The sequence below is a fragment of the Cheilinus undulatus genome, linkage group 4, assembly GCF_018320785.1.
Source record: "Cheilinus undulatus linkage group 4, ASM1832078v1, whole genome shotgun sequence".
In the NCBI taxonomy this organism is placed as follows: domain Eukaryota; kingdom Metazoa; phylum Chordata; class Actinopteri; order Labriformes; family Labridae; genus Cheilinus; species Cheilinus undulatus.
In genome coordinates, this window is record NC_054868.1 from 15,762,341 (window position 1) to 15,781,744 (window position 19,404).

The window sequence follows — 19,404 nt, forward strand, 5'->3', positions numbered from 1 at the left end:
TCAGGTTGGAAGAGGCTCATGTTGCTTTAGGTTGACCTGGGAGAGACATCCAGACAGATCTGTTGGCTTACTTCATAATTAGTGTATGAATGAGGCCCTTGGGTGGCCTGTTTAATGTAGGCTACTTACCTGGGTTAAGTTTTCCTTAAGCCGAGTGGGCCAGGTCTTGTTTACAATCCTTGTTCCTGGCACAAAAAAAAAAAAAAAAAAAAAAAGGAAAGAAAAAAAAGAAAACGTCATCAACAGTCTGACATCCCGGAGGCGGGGACGTGAGGGGACAACCAATCAGCAGGCTGGATGGAGCGCTCAGAGAGCCCAAATATTTAAATACGGCAGAGCACTGCGACCGCCTGACACTTTACAGGAAACCGGAGTGGAACACATCTTAACGCAGAAAGAAACACGGGTGAAATGAACACATCTGAATTAGTCTCTGGACTCCGCTTTGAATCCAACTAAAGGTACAACCCGACGACTTGGTACAGTACAGTTCCAGTATTTTGGAAGTTTTGCTGTTTTTCATAGATTTGGTCTTCAGTATAATAATAGGCTACAGCGGGACTTTGTGCCGGAGTTTGAATCATTTGGGACACTGACGCCTCGGTGTCCAAGCAACATCTTTACAACGCACTATAATATTTGACTGTTTGATTTGAAATATGTCCACAATAATGGAACAGCCTTTTTATGACGACTCGTTTCTCTCTGCTTATGGCCATCCAGGCGCAGCACTGCCAGACTACAAGCTGCTAAAGCAGAATATGAACTTGAACTTCTCCGATTCATATCGGAACTCAAACTTCAAGCCGCAGCACCTGCACACGGACAGTGACTTCTATTCAAGTGGGACGGCGGATGTTGGCTCCCTGAAACTCGCGTCCCCTGAACTTGAACGACTCATCATCCAGAACAGCAACGGTGTCATAACCACAACACCGACACCTGCCCATTACCTCTACAACCGCGGGATCACAGAGGAGCAGGAGGGCTTTGCCGACGGTTTTGTGAAAGCGCTGGACGACCTACACAAGATGAACCAGATTGCGCCTCCCAACGTGGCCATTGGTACTGGTCCCTGCACGGCTCCTACCTCGGTGTTCGGTTCATCCATGCAACCAGAACACTTAGAGTACACAACGCTCAACAGTTGCACATCTAACCCCAGCCTTTCCTCAGCAGGAAGCTATCCCTCTACAACATTAAGTTACCTGCCACACCACCAGTACCACCAGCACCCACAGGCTGTTGCGCACGGAACTCACCATTTTCAGCACTCTCTAGCAGGTGCAGGCATCCATGCGCAGCGGTACGGTGGGTTGAAAGAGGAGCCCCAGACAGTCCCTGACATGCACAGCAGCGACAGCGGGTCTCCGCCGATGTCCCCCATCGATATGGAGAACCAGGAGCGGATCAAAGCAGAGCGCAAGCGTCTGAGAAACCGGCTCGCTGCCTCCAAATGCCGGAGGCGCAAGCTCGAGCGCATCGCTCGCCTGGAGGACAAGGTTAAGGTTTTGAAAACGGACAACGCCGGGCTGTCGAGCACAGCCTCTGTACTAAGAGAGCAGGTGGCCCAACTCAAACAGAAAGTCATGACACATGTGAGCAGCGGCTGCCAGCTCATGTTGGCGCCCAAAGTTAAGTCTTACTGAACAAAAGAGCACTTTAAAACACTGGACTAGAACTGCACTGACAGAATGAACAACGTCTTTTCAAAAACTGGATCCTAACGGTTTCTTTGAGTGAAAATACTGTAGCCAACAAAGAAACCACAACAGACTTTCGGCTTACACTTAGGGCATTTTGAATTCGTTTTTAAAAAGGGTCCCTTTGCCTGTTTACATTTTACTTTATTTGTGATGTATTCTTGTGTAAGTTATTTGCGTTTGTCAGGTTGAGCCTGCCTTTTTTTTTTTACCTGTACAGTATATATTTAAGTAAATGATACTATGAAACAAAGATTTATGTGTTGGTGCTTCTTATTGAGGTTTGTGTGTTGAAAATGTCATCTCTTTGGGATTTCTAAACCAAGTATCGTTAGCATAACCACTCTTGTGAGCAGTCTTAGACTTACAGCGGTAGTAGTTTGACGTTAGAGACGTGCCAGCGTGGGACTGTTTCGTTATTGACGTACATACGTCTGCCCATATATGGTCAATTTTGCTGGTAAACGTCACAACACGAAAAGGTTTCCGGTAACTCCCTCCCACACTGCCCGTCCGTGAAGCTGCGCTCTCCCCTTCACCCCGCAGTGCGTGTGTTGAATGTGTGATTTGTCAATGAGTGGTTGATTCGAATATGGGGAATTTCCCCGTTCTGCTTTCAATTTCCCAAAACAAGTCGTGAGAACACGTATTCAGAAAAAAGTGGCTGAGATAAGTGTTAGATACTGAAAATAGACTTTAGATGTCAGTTTGAAATAACAGGGGCTGCTAGAAGAAACAGATTAGGGGGTCACATCATGGTCCACATACATCAAAATTTAACATTATTATTCACAGGCTTGAACAGAAAATGAGGATTATTGACTTAAGAAAAAAATGGTCCAATAAGATTTTGAATTATTGCTGATATGAGCATGATACAAATAATTGAAAGAGTAAAACTAAGTATTAGCAGTGGGGACAGTGATTCAGGTCTGCATTAATAATGAACAATATATTGTTTCTACATGAACTTCAGTACCAAGGGAAGTTACTATGCTGATTCCACCTGCGAAATAAATCCAAGTTCAATCAACACCTCAAAGCTGTTCAAATTTTTATGTGCTAGGCACACAGCAATGAATGATAACCTTTAGGTTTAAAAATGTATACTGGCTCAATACTTTCATGCTGAAAGGTTACTTACTTTTCAGGTACCCTAACAATTTAAAGAAGTTTTATGGCACCACCATGAGGTTAAAAATGGAATTACGTCAAAATTGACATTATTAGTTCAGAGAAAAATACAGAGTCACAATTTTCCCCACTCTTTTAATAAAGATGATAGCAAATGATTGACAGCAAAGGGGGGGAAACAATACTTTTTCTGAAAAACAAAACAAAAAAGGAATAAAACTAAACTTTCAGTGCTCGAGACTATAAGGTTGTCCCATCAATTGTACACTGGACATACAAAAAGAAGAAACCCAATCAAAGGATTTATTGAACAATGTCCGACATTTCTGGGGGTTTTAACACATTAGATGGACGCCATGAGATACTGCTTCACAGGGACACCTCTTATCTGAAGGCAAGTGCTACTGTTAGGAAGTCAGACAGAAGATCTTTATGTTTACTGCTTGGAAAAGAACTCTCTGCTCTTCTCAACATCAGGAATGATGGTGTCACTCCCTGGTTTCCAGCCAGCAGGGCAGACTGTAAAGAAGGAAAAGGACAAAGTTTACTCTTAGATGCTGCGTGACAGACGCTGAACTTTGCATACTCTGAGGGCCAAGTGCATGTGTAAATACCTGGGAGGCTAAACTAACAGTACAAGTCTGTCCGCAAACTAATCCTTCCAAGGTAAATGCACAGTGACAAGAAATAATTGTTATTTAACCTTGGAGGGGAGGGGGGTACTCTATATTTAGTTTACATTTTTAATAGTACAACTATTCAAAACTTAACATGTGAAACAGCCCATAATTGACTAACTTCATGGTATATGGAAAAAAGAAAATGCGTACATCTCCCAAATTGTGAATATTTTAGCAATAGTTACTGATTGAATTTGAAGTAGGAAGTGCTGATGGCTACTAAAATGATAAATTAATCAAATTTGTGAGGCATCGTTTGAGTTAAATTTGGATTTAAAACTGAATTTTAAAAAAAGAGGAGAAACAAAATTGGCTTTGGGTATTTTCTATTACTGTTAGTTGATTTCAGAAAATAATCATAGGCTTTGTAATTAATTAATTACAATCAATTGCACATGTCGATAATTTGAGAAAGATTGTATTGCTAGTACATTTAATAATAATAATGACAAATCAAAAAGAAAGGGCATGTTTCTTATAGCATCAACTCATTTTATTGGATTTTGAAACTGAACAAAAGGTGACTGAGGGCAGATTGTCCACTTACAAGTCAATCTGGGATGGTGTTAATCTGTAGAATATGGATTTATCCATAAAATTATAGTAATTAAGAGGAAAGAGGATTTTTACAAGTGTTCCAATCGAAGTTACAAAGCTACTTTAGCCAGCTGTGTGATAACATCAGAGTGCAATCAATAAGCATACATTGTATAATCACATTTTCCACCATTAATTTATTAAAATTAGTTGAACATTTTGACAGCACTAGTATTTTCCTGGCATATTTAAAAGAATTTCCTCACCCTCTCCATGCTTATCAGTGTGCTGGAAGGCCTGGACCAGACGGAGGGTTTCATCCACAGAGCGACCCACAGGCAAGTCATTGATGGTGATCTGCCTCAAGATACCCTTGTCGTCTATCACAAACAGCCCCCTGAGGGAAGCCAAATTCAGATTAAAAGGAAGCCATTATATCTGTTAAATACTACAATGTCACTCTTTTCCATGCCATCTTAATCAACACAGCTGTAACCAAAGGGGGTATTACATTCTACCAACTTCTCAGCAGACTGTCAACAGACCTTTTCGAGGACAACTTTTGTTACAACCACGTAGGTGGTCAGGCTGACCTGTATGCAATGCCTTCATCCTCCTTCAGGACACCATAGTCTGCAGCGATAGTCTTTGTAAGGTCAGCTACCAGGGGGATTTTCATGTTACCCAGACCTCCCTGCTTCCTTGGTGTGTTGATCCTGTAGAATTACAACAGGAAAAATGAATAGCCTTTTAAGTGCAGAAAAAGCACCAACTTCACAGGATGTTATACATCTGATGTGTACTGTATTAAAGGCTTGAATTTTAAAAATTGACATAAATCCTGCATAGTTTTATTAACTTGGATAAAATATATAACACACGTAACATAGCCAACAAAATCATACAGAAGAAAATATGGTACAAAGGACAATGTTAACTGACCTATGCTCCAAATTGAGAAACTCTTCCTAGAAAGTAAGATCTGACTCTTTAAACAAAACTTATGAATACAACTAGGATTTTACTTGTAAGCAGCAAACACTATAATAAGATCCAGCTTATCTCCTACCTGCAATTGCATTAAATATTCAGATAATATGAATGACAAACTACAATTCAAAATCTGCAGTTATTTCTTTCAAATTAGAATTTCTCTCACATTTTTAGTTTCTTCTAGAAAGCTTAGCATGATCAAGCAGCCATTAGCTCCCAGCATACTCTGTCTTATCAAGATTTTGCAGAAGCACTGGGGATGAGATAAACTGACAGAACATGGGTGTTTTGCTTCATATCTACAAAAACCCTCATTAACTGTATAAAAGCTTCCAGCAGGTTACATTCTGAGCAAAGTTAATTAAAGGAGCAAAGGGTAACACACATCTGAGTATGGGCATCTGCATTTCAAAATCCTGTTGCCCAGTAAATGCTAAGTTCAAAGTGAAAAATAATTTACCTCAAAAAGAAAAAAGAACCAAAAGAGCAGTTGAAAAAGCATAAAAAGGCTGAAAAGGAGGCAAATAAAATTTGTGTAAGCACCTCTGTATACTAACCTCACGCCTGCAGTATTAATACTATTCCTTACCCTAGTTTTTAAATTCTTAATGCATAAAATAATAGAGGTTACATTATATTTGAAGTCAGAATTTCCTTGAAGTGAAGGAGTTCCTACCATGCCAAGTGGCTGAAGTGGGAGTCGACAGAGCAGCCAATCACTTCACAACCAATACTGCGGAACTCTTCTACCCTGTCACTGAAAGCCACGATCTCAGTGGGGCACACAAACGTAAAGTCCAGGGGGTAGAAGAAGAAGACCACATATTTTCCTAGAAGACACAGAAGGGGGGTAATGAGGCAAGCACCGTCTGTATAGTGACAAAACAAAGTCAACCCAGGCTTTCTACATTGGAAGATAAATTAATTGGACCCTGAAAATAAAAAATATTTATAATTTATTTTGGTGGCACCGTTTTAAATTACTGCTGAAAAAAGCCTATGAACCAAAACACTACTTTACCTCTATAGTTGGACAGCTTGATATCCTTGAACTGACTATCCACTACAGCTGTGGCTGTGAAGTCTGGGGCAGGCTTGCCAATCTTAGCGTTTCCAGAGGACATGGTGTTTGTGGAAGAGGCCTGTGGGAGACACAATGAGTATAACTGACAGGCAGAAAATTCCTGATGCTCACGCATAATCGTAGATAAGTTCAGCTGGGTGGAGCCCAAGGCACTGGCTATGATAACAGAAATGTAGCCTACTGAGGAAACATGTCAATAATTACACAGCCATTAAGACTGTAAAGAGAAAGTGCTGATCACTTATCATTTATCCTGGTTTGTACCACTTCGGTAATTAATGCACTGTTTCAAAGTCTGTTCAGTTAGGCAAACCACAGAAAGTCACATGCAAGTCATGTTGAGCCAGCAGGGAACAATAGCGTATTAGGCAGCTTACATAACCTGGATAATCTCATACAAATAAGGGGTACTTGTTTGATCGAACTATGTTTTATAAGAGGGGTTTTTCCACATTATTTAAGTTATAAGGGAAGCAGTTTAGCAATTAAAATATGGATGATGTATTGTTTTACGCATTAAACATACTTTGCTCCAATCAGACCTTTACTGCAGTCGTGCTGCGTTTACCACTTTAAAAACACCGAGGGTTTAGTGGTACAACATGGTGCGCATGAAAAGCATACTGCCATTCGTCTCAGTTATAATTCAGAAATAAGAGATAAGGGAGCCCTCACTCTTAAAGTCTCCATGTTTGCTTTAAAGAGGTGCCACACGAGCAGCAGACATTGCATGGCCAAAATTCGGCGGTGCTGCAAAAAGCTTTATACTTTGAAAGCATTTGATAACACAGTTAAATCAGCAAAGGATGCAGTAACCAGTCTCTTCCTAGAGCTGCAACAAGGGACAAAGAAAGAGCCAGAGACAGGCCCCACTGCTAAGAAAGGAGGGGGCGACTAACCCCTGCACCGACAGGCTAGCTTAACGTTAGCTTAATGTTAACTGAGTAAACCAATACTTTTGATTCTTTAAGTGTCTTAGATATTGTTTTTAACTTGCCGAGCCATGCAGAGAAAATGAGCTTTTTGAAAGGACATAATCAGGCGAACATATTACTCACCTGCCTTTACGTACAGCTGACGAGAACTTAGCAGGGCTGAAGTCTGATGCTGGCAGGAGAAATGAACTCTCGAAGAAGGGACGGTGGCGTGCAAGAAGTAGGCGGGACCATCAGTGACATCCGGAAGTGGAATACTTGCCTTCAAAGTAAAGGTAAAATAATCTTCCGGTAACCGCTCGAAAGTCCGAGAACGGTTGTTTAGTCGATGTTGTCTATACCTTGCATGGCCATGCTTCCCAGCTAATTTGATAAAGTGTAAAATGGTAAATGGTTCTAAGCTTGTATAGCACATTCCTGACTACTCAAAGAGGCTTTACACCACAGGTCATTCATACTACATTCACACTCTGAGATCAAAGGTTGCTATGTAGCAAGGCCATATGCAGCCTATCACATGCCACCAATGTAAAGGGAGCAAATTGGAGTTTAGTGTCTTGCCCAAGGGCACATTATCATGTAACTGGGGCAGCAAGGGATTGAGCCCAGGAAGACCGACTCTGCCTACTGACATAGAAGCTGAAAGCACTCTGTATTGGTACAGGCATTTATACTTTGCATTAACAATGTTTCTCAATTGTGTGCAAGCAGAACCTGCCTCCTTCACATTATGTCAATAACTGCCTGCCTAAACAGTTAGACAAGACTGTTTCAAAAACCAGATTCTTTCAAACCATTCATAAGAATGGCGTCAGATTTTGTAGAGTTCCGAACTCATAGTATTCAATATTGTAAGAAGTCGCTGTATGTAAGTCAGAATTTTAAAGTAGCCCATAACAGAAGAGCTCAGTCGTCATACTCAACTCCCCTGTAATGCAATTCAGCTCCTCAACTTTCCAGTCTACCTATTGTAAAAATAAAAATACAACTGCAATACATTTTAAATTTGTTCAAGTAAAATTAGGTAACTACAGACTAAAGACTAAATTAAGGTATATTTTTGTTCAATTCAATGGCCTGACAGTCAAGCTAGCATTGTTGCTAGCTTATGTATCTAGGGCCAGAAATACTGGTGAAAGATAGAAGTATTTCAGATCTATTTAAATATATTGTAGAGGATACAAAAGTAGGCCTTTGTCGTTTCAGACATAGAGTGCGTAAGTTTTAAATTCACAAAGGCACTACTGTTGTCATAGTTGAGGAGTGGTCATTAATGCCTCCCAGGATGCATGGGCGAGCTATGCAAGATATGAAAAAAGCTTCATACTGTGGCAAACGTTACAGAGAGCTCTTGTCACTCCTGAGCAGGATGTTTTCAAGGATAAGGATAAACTTTTTTGTCCCCCTGAAGGAAATTTGTCATGGACAAAATCACAGCTGAGCTGCTCACAGTCAGTGCGTTCATCTGAAAAAACAAATAGACAATACACAGAGACAGACAACGGTCCACATTGTCACAAGTTAAAGAGGAGTTACAGGTAGAAGTTTATATTGCACTTACCCTGTAATATTGCTTCAACTTCACTAAAATAAGCAGATTGAAATATATTACACATACCTATTATATCAAAGTAGCATGACTGTAGGGGGAAAAACTCAGAACATCATTGTGCTTTAACATTGTCCATGAAAAATAAAGCATCAAAGGCACAGACTTGGGCCCAGTTCCAATCTTCATACCCCAGCCTGAGAACTGATAGTGGGCTTGTAATGTTGGTGTGTGTGAGTCCATGGGTGAATCTGAAATGCCAGACTCACAAACATACAAACTTTGAGGTGTGTGCACATTAAGTGTGAGTGCTGTCCCAGAGTTTGTCAGGTGTGTGATGACTGTTTTGGAATATACAGGAAAATAGCACTAAATAGTACTATCAGCAAGTCTGCACATACCTGTGAAATGTTCAAAGTCCATTGAACATTTTGTGACATGGAGGCCATTAATTGTCCAGCTCCAAAATATTCAAGTGTTTGTATTTTGAAGCACTACTCACTGTCTGAAAAATCATATAGGCCAGTGTTATCTTAGTAAGTATGGATGTGATGGGAAAATGTGTTTTTAAAAAAGAGTTACAAAAGAGTTACACTATGCAGCCTAGTTTATTACTTGGTTGTTTATGGTAGCTTTCTCAGGACAGTTAGTTATGGATTTTGTCTCCAAAGCAAATTTGGCCCTCCTAACCAAGTCCCTGTCTTCTGTGGGGGGTTTTCCCTACACAAGTAGGCTACTGCTACATGATTTCATGGCTTTGGACAGATATCATTATAATGACTCTTTGTGATGTCACTAAGGGTGCAATTATGAGTAGAGATGTCCTGTTTTCAGACACAGAAGGACCAAGAACAAAGGACCTGTGTTATTGTTGCTGTCGATGCTTTTTTTAACATTTTATAAGTTGGTACATGCTCTGCCAGCCCAAATACATGTAATAGCCAATATATATTAAAAATACTTACAAGTATTATATTTTTTCATAACATATCCTTTAGATGCTTTCAAAATGGGGACACTGTTCTGGAGCCAGCCCCAAGGGGCCAGTTGAGGAACAGCACTTTTTTGGTTTTTCTGGATTTTTCCCCCAACCTAGATGCTGCCTCGGATGAAGCTCAAATGTTTTATTTTGAAAGAAATACGGGACCGGTATAATGTACAGAACTACTTCCGCTAAGCTTGTCAGTCCTGTGAAACAGCTTTTAAACAGTTCTTTCAGGGGGTTTTAGGTGAATTACTTACTATCCATACCGTATAAATTTACTTCAGGTCTCTGGTTCGGAGTGTGGGGTGCGAAGCTTGACGTTTTTCTGCTAGAATGAAATGTTTTTCCGGGATAGCGTGTTGCTAACGTTAGCATTTCACTATAACATACCAAAACAAAGGACCGAACATTCTATCGCAAGTAGTTTTTAATAGCTTCATTTGTTCTAAAAATGTAAACTTTGAAAGCACAGGTATATTGCTCCAAAGTGCTCACATTTATTATACGAATGTAGAGTTAGATCTTGCGATCTTTTGTTTTAGTAAGGTTCACAATTTGCAATGCAAAATTAACCTGTATAGCGGTGATGCTTTTACTTAAATGGTGCTTTATCAAATGTTACAATCCTGCGAGGTTTATGTTATATAATATAATAATTATTCGTTGTTAAGAGGACATTTATTTGACTTATGTCACTGTCTTTCATTCTGATCCATAAAATCTGCCAGAAGTCTGCCTCCTCAACGCTAAGGATCAACCACATCATTTCAGTCAGCTATGGACTCCCAAGGTAAAAGACTGTATTAATTTGTTCCCAGCATAACGTTATTTCTGATGTTAGTCATCAGTTATTTCTCTTCCCTCTTGTTATTAGTCATAATATTAAATAGTACAGATGATAGCGTGATCTAGTGGCATCTAATCTAGAGCCTAGGGTTTACCCGAATTAATTAATTTTGCTTCTTGTTAATTATTTTGATAAAAGCCCACTTTGTCATACCCATGAAATTGTACCACTTCTCTAGATTTATGTCAGGGTACATAAAATGACGCCTCATGAGTTGAACCCTGTTTGATCCAGATGTGCAGCAGATTTTATGTGTTGTGGGATAAAAAGACCTAGAATCGAATCTAGAATTAGAATTTTATCAACATATATCATGAACTTAGAGCTGAATTTGCAACAGGTGTGAACAGGTTGGGATTGATGCTACATCCTTCTTTTTTATATAGGTCTATAGCCCTGTATTTGGTTATCATATATTCATAAATAATGTTTGTAGGGGTGCACAATATTATCAGCATGATATCAGTATTGGCAGATATTAGCTTTAAAAGTTAATTTTTAGTATTGGCAGTTATAAAAATTTCAGCTGATATTTACAGCTATTATATTGGTTGTACATATTGTCAAATCATATGTCTGTCTTAAATATCTGCAAAACTCATAAATGCACCATCAGGTTTAGGTGGTTGCCTAGGCCACCATACACTCAAGGAGGCCCAGAACTGCCCTGCCCTGAACTTTTTGAATTAACAAACATGAATTAAAACAAATCAAAACAAAATAAAAACAGACTGTCCACTTTTCTGCTCCTCTCTTGTCTCTGCTCAACTTAGCTTATTTGCACTGGAGAAACTTGGTGTTTTTTTACAGTAAAAAGATGTGAATATATCAGTGTCATTATCGGCAAAATTCCCAGTGTTTGTCAAGTTTTTAATCAGAAAGGCCTTTTACTGTTATTTTAGTTAGCTCTGTAGAAAATGGCTATATGTGTTTTTTTGTTGTTGATTTGTTTGTTTTTTGACTCAACACAAAGGATGCCCTTTATATTACAATGTGAATATCCTATCTGGACTTCCCTACAGCAAACCCTCAGCCAGTGATGTGTGAGGTGTGTGGAACATACTTTGAGACACGCCGAGGGCTCTCCAGTCATGCTCGTCTCCACCTCAGACAACTTGGTGTAACATGGTCAGAAAGTAGTGGGGCTCCGATTGATCTTCTCTACCAGCTCATCCGGGAAAGAGATGGCTCCCTCCCTGATTTCAAATCTGATACATCCATTCCTGGGCCATCCCTCCTCAAAAAATCCATGATACTTCCAGTACAGGAGGACAGTTGTGCTTCCTTCAAAGCAGGAAGTACAGCCACAATATCATCTCCCCCCCCTTCATCCCCTTCTGGTCGTGGATTTGGTGAGTCAAAAAACAGTGAAGGCAGCCGTTCAGCCTCCTCAGAGCTCCAAACTTCAACCAAGCCACTGTGGGCACCACTGGAAACTGATGCTCCAATCACTTTAGGTATGTATGAATTCTGAATAGATTATTTAAAAAAATGTGGGAGATGTGTTCTCAAGGAAGAGCTTTAACCCCAAGGGACCTTATGATGATGACCTTTCATGTCAGGTGTTAATTGAAATAACATTTTTGTTTAATGTGCTACATAGACATTAAAGAATTTTGTTCATTTCCTTGACCACTTTTTAACCCATCATTTTTCTCAGACACCAATGATGAAGTCCATGTGTGCCAACTCTGTGGATGCTGGTATGAGACCCGCAAAGGGCTCTCAAGTCATGCTCGGGCCCATCTGCGCCAAATAGGAATCCCTGACAGTGATATTAAGGGCAGCCCTATTGATCTCCTCTACCAGATCATGGAGGAAGATGACCTCAAGCCCATCAGCATAGAGCAAGGAAAGGAAGATCCTACAAACAGCCCCCCTAGATCCTCCAAACGTTCTCCTAATCCATCCTCCCCAGCTGCAACCCCCCCCAGTAAACGGTCTAAAGTGCCAGAGGAGTTTTCCTGTATTCTGTGTGGGGAGGAGTTTGAGAATCGTAAAGGCCTGGCCTGCCACGCTCGCTCTCATCTGAAGCAGATGGGAATAGCTGACCTATTGGGGAAAAGCTCTGCAATTGCCACTGTCCAAGAACTGGTTAACAGTGGCATGCTGAAAGCCTTTCAACCAGCCAAACCAAACAGCACATCCAGCCCATCTGCAGGCCCTGCTCCAGCCCTGTCTCCAGCACCAGGCGGATCCCAGACCTCGTTTACCTTCTCTTCCTCATCTCCAAGCCTCACCAGGATTACTCCTCATTCTTCTGTTAACAAGGCTCCAAAAGCCAAGAAGGGCTTTCGACTGGCAGTGGATCCCCTTCATAGGAAGCCAAAACCTGAGCCTGTGGAGATTGAGGTATCTTTTCAAACCCAAGGGTCTAGCAATGGCAGCAACTCTTCCTTACAGAAATCACCTGCAGTTGACTCCTTGAAGCCTCTCAATGCAGGTAGAGAAGCATTTGCTTGAATAATTTGTTGCTAAATGTTGCCAAATAGTTTTACATGATATACTGTACTACAAGCACCAATGTCTGATTCATATTCTCATCTTTTTGGCAAAACTCTTCTTCTGTATTTATTGTTTGTTTTTATATCAACAAAAAAATTACATGATAATCTTTATTTAACTTGCACTGTTTGCTGTGGCTACTGCAGATGAACAGTCTCCACCTACAGTCCTCTGTGATTACTGTGGCCAGCTGTTTGAGACCCGCAAAGCGCTGTCATGTCATGCCCGTGCTCACTTGCGCCAGCTCGGCCTCAACTGGTCAATCAAATCATCACCAATTGATCTTCTCAAAGAGTTCATGGTGCATGGTGAGGGCAGGGGGAAAGGGTCTATGCCAGGTGGGTCATCAAGCAAAGCCACATGGTTCCCTCAAGGCTCCAAAAGATCTCTGGACCGCATCCAGCCAGGGGAAGCAGCCAGCAAACCCTGTATGTCACCTCTTGATTTTTCCATGAAAGAGAGATCTCCATCGAGCAAGAGTGGCTCTTCACACACTGGTAAGACATCGAAACTGTTCTAAAGGAAAAGGAAGACTGTTAACAATAGAAAAGCAATCATATTTTTTTCTTATGCCAAGCTTTATTTGTGTGATCTGTCACATGGTTTTACTAAAACAAATATTCACTACACACCACACAGAGTGCCAAATATGTGGTAATTGACAGTAAAATATTACAAAACGAGATTAGGGCCAATGAAAACATTTTTTGAGACACAACTTAAAAAAAAATCAAATCCTGAGAAAAAAATCAGAGCTTAGAGGACAAGACTAGGTTAAAATCTAGTATATCGTTGACCATAATTATCTGTGATAGTTGCATGTTGGAATTGCATGTTTTGGCAGAGTGATTGGTTTTTGGGGTGTGTAATTGTTCTGTCCCTAATGTCTGTGGGTTGAGAATTGAAGGACCCAAAAGTTTAAAACATAAAGCCCTGTCAGAAGGAAACAACTAACCTGACACACTAGATAGACTGTTTTGTTTATCCACTGAAGGAATATATTTCACATTCATCTGGGAAAGCTCCTAAAGAAAGTGTTTGGGAAGCAGGACTATGCAAATAAATTCTCAAAAAGGTAATAGGAGGAATGTTCTGTCTGTCACATTCATGATGGCCAATCAAAGTGACAAGACAAAATGATGTTCTGCGCTTACGATTCTCTTGAGCTGACAGGCTACCGCTGCCTTACATTGTTAATGGCAGATCTTCTCATTGAATACAATACATGCTAAGGCTGGCTGGTGGATGTGCAAAAGTATCTACTCTGCCAAGACAAACTCTCAGTGTGGCTGTATGCTCTTGTTTTAATAAGAAATGCGGCCCAGCCCTGATTAAACTGCCACTTTCCTCCAGCTACATCTGAGCTAACAGCTATTGTGGCAGCAGCCATTGGATACACCAGCAAACCCCAAGTGTAACCATTGCAAGCCTATGATGAAGCAGGCCAGAAGAAGAGCAAAAGCATATTTTTTTGCCACGAAAAGCTTTCAGTGTTGCTCTCTGCCCTTGTTTCAGTAAAGACACATTGTCCAGTTCTGACAAAACTGCCGCCGTGGCTTTGTCCGAACTAATCATTCCACTAACAGCCGTTGTATACAACCACTCACACAACAGCTAACCCTTTCCCCCGTAACCATAACATTCTCATGCCAAAGCAGGTTGGCAGAAGAACAAATAACATCTTTCGAATCATGACAAGCTTTTAGTGCTGTCTTTATTCTTTATTTCGTACAGATATGTCGTCCAGTTCTAGTAAAACTGGCACTATGATAAAGCCAGATCCAAGATAATCAGCACAGTGGAGGCAACCATTACTGACAGCTTTGACTACAACTAAACCCCACCCATAGCGCAACTCTGTACACGCTGAAAGTATAGTCAGTCAGGCAGGCAGTCACATACAGACCTATGCATAGGCCTGGCAGTCAGCCAGAAATATCAGAACCAGAATCAAAATTCTGACTGAAAAAAAGTCAGAATATATTGCTTTACAAATTTGCTTTTTCTGAAGGCTGAACACCTAACAATACAATAAGCCATTGGAGCTGAACTTTTTGGTGTCATACACTTTCCCTTTTTCTTCCTCCTTTCTTTCCATGCAAAACTGGTTGACATATTAGAGGATATATGAATACTTAATTAATCATGAAACATTGCATACACACCTTACTAAGAAAAAAATATTTGGGAATGGGGAAAAAAACTCCATAGCACCCTGCTGAAATGTACAATAATTTAGAACTCAGGCCATGCAGTACATCGCACATTATGCACAAAATTTGTAACAAAAGTTATTATACCAAGGGGAAAACCCTTATTATGGAGCGAGCAATAGTTTGTTCAAATTGTTGTGCTGAGCGTGTGGCCTGATAAATGTCATATGCCAGTCTATTGGAAAATATTGTTGAATTTCTTGAATTTCCCTCGGGATTAATTTTGAATTTCCCTATCCACTTACCTACCTACCTACCTAACTACCTACGTAACCACTTGTCTAATAGAAATCCACTAGGGCTGCTTGAGCATGGCAGAAGTCATTATCACTCACTACTCATTTTTTTGCACATCTGCATCTGTGAGTGAATTTCAATTGATTCAGTACATTCAATGTAATATCCTACAGTACTACTTTTAGAATTTCTCCTTGTGGGACTAATAAAGGAATATCTTATCTTACACTGGGAATCTACAGCACATTCAGCCTGTTTTTTTTTTTTTTTAATATTTTCAGTTCTCAAACCATATTGTCCCATATTACTGAGGTTGTTTTACATTAGAAAGTGTAACTTGATTAATGTCTCAGCACTAATTTCTACATGTTAATATTTGTCCAGAGCCATACAGGAAATAATGGATAGCCTGACTTCTTCAGGTACATCTCAAAAAATTGGAATATCATGAAAAGGTTCAATATTTTTTGTCACTCTTTTCTGAAAGTGAAACCCATATATTATATAGACTCATTACACATAGAGTGACATATTTCAAGCCTTTATTTCTTGAAATGTTAACAATTATGGCTTACAGATAAGAAAACCAAAAATTCAGTTCCCCAAAAAATTAGAATATTACATAGGATCAATAAAAAAGGATGTTTAAACAGAAATATCAGGCTGTAGTCTGTCAAAGTAAAAATTTCTTTTTTTTATCTTTGCCACTGGGGCCAGGTGTACTTAAACTTATGTAGCATTGTTTGGTCTTTGTAAATGAAAGAGTACTGTTTGATATACATTACCAACATTGTTGGTGTGATTTGTAGCAATAGTTGTAGGTTTGTGATGAAACCTGTCATGGTTTTAAAATCTTTTAATCTTCTTTTTGTGTCAGATACCTCCTGTGAGCTATGTGGGTTCGATTTTGAAAACCGCAAGGCCCTGGCCAGTCATGCAAGGGCCCACCTCCGACAGTTAGGAATTATAGAATGGAAGGCAGATGGAGCAAGATCACCAATTGAACTTCTCAACGAGATGATCCGAAGGGACCCAGCCAAGGTATCAGCAATAACCCGACGCTATAAATCAGGAGACTTTTACATAAAGAAGGTGGGCTGTCCTCTAAAATATGCAACTTGTAATTTCTATTTAGATTCAGATACAAACAATAAATCTCCCAACTTTTAACTTACTGTTCAACCATTCTTTTAAAGACGGGAAAAGCCGGGGCTTCACCTTCCTTGTCTACAGACTCAGACTCTGTGCCAGGCAGCAGTCCAAAGGACACAATGCATCGCCATCAGCACAAGAAAGGAAGGGAAGGCTTAAGCTTAGCAAGACAACCACAAGGCCAGGCACGAACTTTTGGAGCCCATAGTGACCCTAGTGTGCGATCCAGAAGTGGTAAGACCAGGGCTACAATGTCAAGTATACTAACTTAATACACTCAGGTACTTTTGTTCCTGTTTGATAAAAAGGCAAATTGGCATGTACTCAATGATTTTCATGAGTAATGTACAAATGAGTTTGTCTGATTCTACATTAATCGGCACCCTTTCACCAGTACACATAGTGAACTGATCACTGTGCATGCAATGTCTGCATTTTAATTGATTTAAACATTCACACATCACTTCTGCCACAGAAAATAAATGTTTTGTGATATGAATATAACTTTATTTTGACTTTTTTTCTCTTTTTTCATGACTTTTCATGACAATTTGTTCAGCTCTAAAGTTATGTTTAGAGCTGAACAAATTGTTACATATAAACTGTGATTTCAGCTTTTCCTTATACTATGCAGGATTAATACTGTAATTGTGCAGCACTTCATCGTATTTTGTTCTTCAATATCTTTTTGTTTGCAATCAGGGACCCATCCACTCAAACACATGGCACCAGCACAGGAGGAGAATCGGGTCATCAACTCCCAGCAGCCGTCACGGTCAGGTAGCATTCCTGCTATGCTACCAAAGCCCCCTCTCACACCTCTCGTCAAACAAGTGGGCAAAATGTACTCCCTCAAGTGCAGGTCAGTTTATAAATTTTAAAATATGAAATATTACACTTCTAGTGTATTTACGGAGTAACAGGGTATTAGCAGAGGATATCTATGATGTAATAAAGAAAGAAAAAAATGATCCTATAAATAATGTGAGTGAAAACTCTGTTCACATACTAACTACAAGTAACTCTTGAAAAGCATAAGAAAAATAAGAAAATTGAAGTGATTAATGGTAAACAGGCCCCCATTTTAGCGGCACATAAAATAGTACGTGACACAATGTGATTTGCTATCTTGAGGGCACACAGTCTCAGAGAAAACCCAGGCACAGAGTACTTATAGGACAGATTATGTGATTTGATCATATTGTATGTAGATGTGTTCTGTTTGTACCAATAATCAGGATCCAGGTATTTGTTGGCATTTATATGGGGTATTTTAGTTTTTAGTCTTTAATACATCAAGCATTGGACATCTTCTTGAACTTATCTCTTTTTGTTTTGCCAATTAGCACACAGAACACATAAAGTAAACTTTATAAAACGTTCTATTGGTGGATTGAAGTTAAATTTCACAGTCCAAAATCAGAAATGATCAAAAACATGTTTTAAATTTCAGCATGAAAGGAGAAAAGGCCTGTCCTCCTTACTTATCTCTAGACACACTGACACAATAAGACCAGGTCTTCTGTGACCTCAGCATCAAATAAAAACTAACATAAACATTTATCAGCTTTTTCCCCTGCTGGAATCGCTGACTTTACTATATTCACTGGCACATGTGTAACAGGCATGTGTAATTTAATAGTACATGGACAGCCCAGTATCCATTCCAATTGTTTGTGCCATCATATTTATGTATAAGATTCAATAAAAATTCAGCTCCTATTGCATGACAGCATATGTGCTTTTTCATGTATTTCTGCATGCTTCGGCATGTGTGACACAATGCACACAGGAGCAAGTGTGCCAGCTTTGTGCCTGACCACACCTCATCTTAAGAGGAACACACCCATGGGCACCAACAGGAACTCAAACTCATTTGATATCTCACCATCATATGAGTGTAAAAATGACAACTGTGTATAGTGGGAAATATGATAGAAACCTGTGCTGCACACCAAGACACTTTGAACTGGGCATAAGATGGGGCCATAAGTCTTTGGAAATTGTGTACAAGTCACCCTCTATTGATTAATCACATTGTTAAGAAATTGTTGTTCCTCCTTTAAAGCAGTGCTTAACGTTGCTCTTCTTGCTGCTGATTAGGTTTTGTGAAAAGGTGTTTCATGGACCTCTGACTGTTCAAGAGCAGTGGATCACACACCTGCAGGAGCACATTCTGTCTCTTGGCTACAAAGGCAAAGCATCTCCTCCTGCTCCACCAGTGGCAGCTCCAGCGCTTGTCCGCCCAATTGCTGTCTAGTCAGGAAAGTATTGTCTTGCAGAGATAACAATTGTCAGAAAATTGCAAACTACATGTTTTCCTTTTCTCCTGAAGAGGGCAAACATGAGCTATGCAATAAAAGCAGCAGGCTGTAAACTACTCAGGTAAAATCCACCAGCAATATCAGATTACAATCCTGTTCACTTGATGATTTTAAAAACTGTTCATCCCTCATTTGATGGTCTGTTTTTCACCTTCTGTTATTATTCTTCATGTTTGTAAAGATGTATTGTGTTTAAACAGATTAAATGTTACACTGCAAGAGACAATTATTGATCCATATTTTTTTTCCATTGGATTTGGTCCTACTGAACAGGACTGGTATGCTTGCCATACTTAGTCTCCTTTTTACATGGCTTTCATTTTAAATTTGTTGTATGAATTTATCTTTTTTAGTATTTGACTATAATTCAGGAAACATTGAAAATTTTCTAGTGGATTTTTTCTTTAATAACATCAAACTGATGCCAGCAAGTGTGATGCAGATTGTCCACTACTGTGGAGAAATGAGTGTTCTAGAATAAATACAAATGTATTTATTGATTTTCTCAACCTTAGACACACTGTTT

General features: G+C 39.7%; 3 protein-coding genes across 9 annotated transcripts; 2 read left to right on the forward strand and 1 right to left on the reverse strand.

Moving 5' to 3' along the window:
• Window positions 1-242: 242 nt before the first annotated feature.
• Window positions 243-1,956, forward strand: LOC121508277 (transcription factor jun-B-like). 3 transcript variants are annotated; one of them, XM_041785018.1, is made up of 2 exons: window positions 243-479; window positions 724-1,956. In XM_041785018.1, the coding sequence occupies exon 2, from the start codon at window positions 762-764 to the stop codon at window positions 1,647-1,649; it is 888 nt and encodes a 295-aa protein (XP_041640952.1). In that variant the 5' UTR covers window positions 243-479; window positions 724-761; the 3' UTR covers window positions 1,650-1,956. The 3 variants fall into 3 exon arrangements, with proteins under 3 accessions (XP_041640952.1, XP_041640951.1, XP_041640950.1); XM_041785017.1 differs by having other exon boundaries at window positions 246-461; XM_041785016.1 differs by having other exon boundaries at window positions 248-1,956.
• A 996-nt stretch (window positions 1,957-2,952) lies between these two features.
• prdx2 (peroxiredoxin 2) lies at window positions 2,953-7,316 on the reverse strand. 2 transcript variants are annotated; one of them, XM_041785019.1, is made up of 6 exons: window positions 7,190-7,316; window positions 6,069-6,189; window positions 5,724-5,877; window positions 4,648-4,770; window positions 4,321-4,451; window positions 2,953-3,356 (listed from the first exon to the last, which is right to left on the reverse strand). In XM_041785019.1, the coding sequence occupies exons 2-6, from the start codon at window positions 6,169-6,171 to the stop codon at window positions 3,274-3,276; spliced, it is 594 nt and encodes a 197-aa protein (XP_041640953.1). In that variant the 5' UTR covers window positions 6,172-6,189; window positions 7,190-7,316; the 3' UTR covers window positions 2,953-3,273. The 2 variants fall into 2 exon arrangements, with proteins under 2 accessions (XP_041640953.1, XP_041640954.1); XM_041785020.1 differs by having other exon boundaries at window positions 7,194-7,284.
• Window positions 7,317-9,755: 2,439 nt separating this feature from the next.
• LOC121507727 (protein Wiz-like) lies at window positions 9,756-19,104 on the forward strand. 4 transcript variants are annotated; one of them, XM_041784045.1, is made up of 9 exons: window positions 9,756-9,844; window positions 10,329-10,390; window positions 11,470-11,904; window positions 12,108-12,890; window positions 13,099-13,449; window positions 16,280-16,494; window positions 16,599-16,788; window positions 17,257-17,416; window positions 18,658-19,104. In XM_041784045.1, exons 2-9 carry the CDS (start codon window positions 10,378-10,380, stop codon window positions 18,812-18,814), a joined length of 2,304 nt encoding a protein of 767 aa, XP_041639979.1. In that variant the 5' UTR covers window positions 9,756-9,844; window positions 10,329-10,377; the 3' UTR covers window positions 18,815-19,104. The 4 variants fall into 4 exon arrangements, with proteins under 4 accessions (XP_041639979.1, XP_041639980.1, XP_041639981.1 ...); XM_041784046.1 differs by having other exon boundaries at window positions 9,765-9,844; window positions 10,332-10,390; XM_041784047.1 differs by lacking the exon at window positions 9,756-9,844 and adding an exon at window positions 9,899-10,072.
• Window positions 19,105-19,404: the final 300 nt, after the last annotated feature.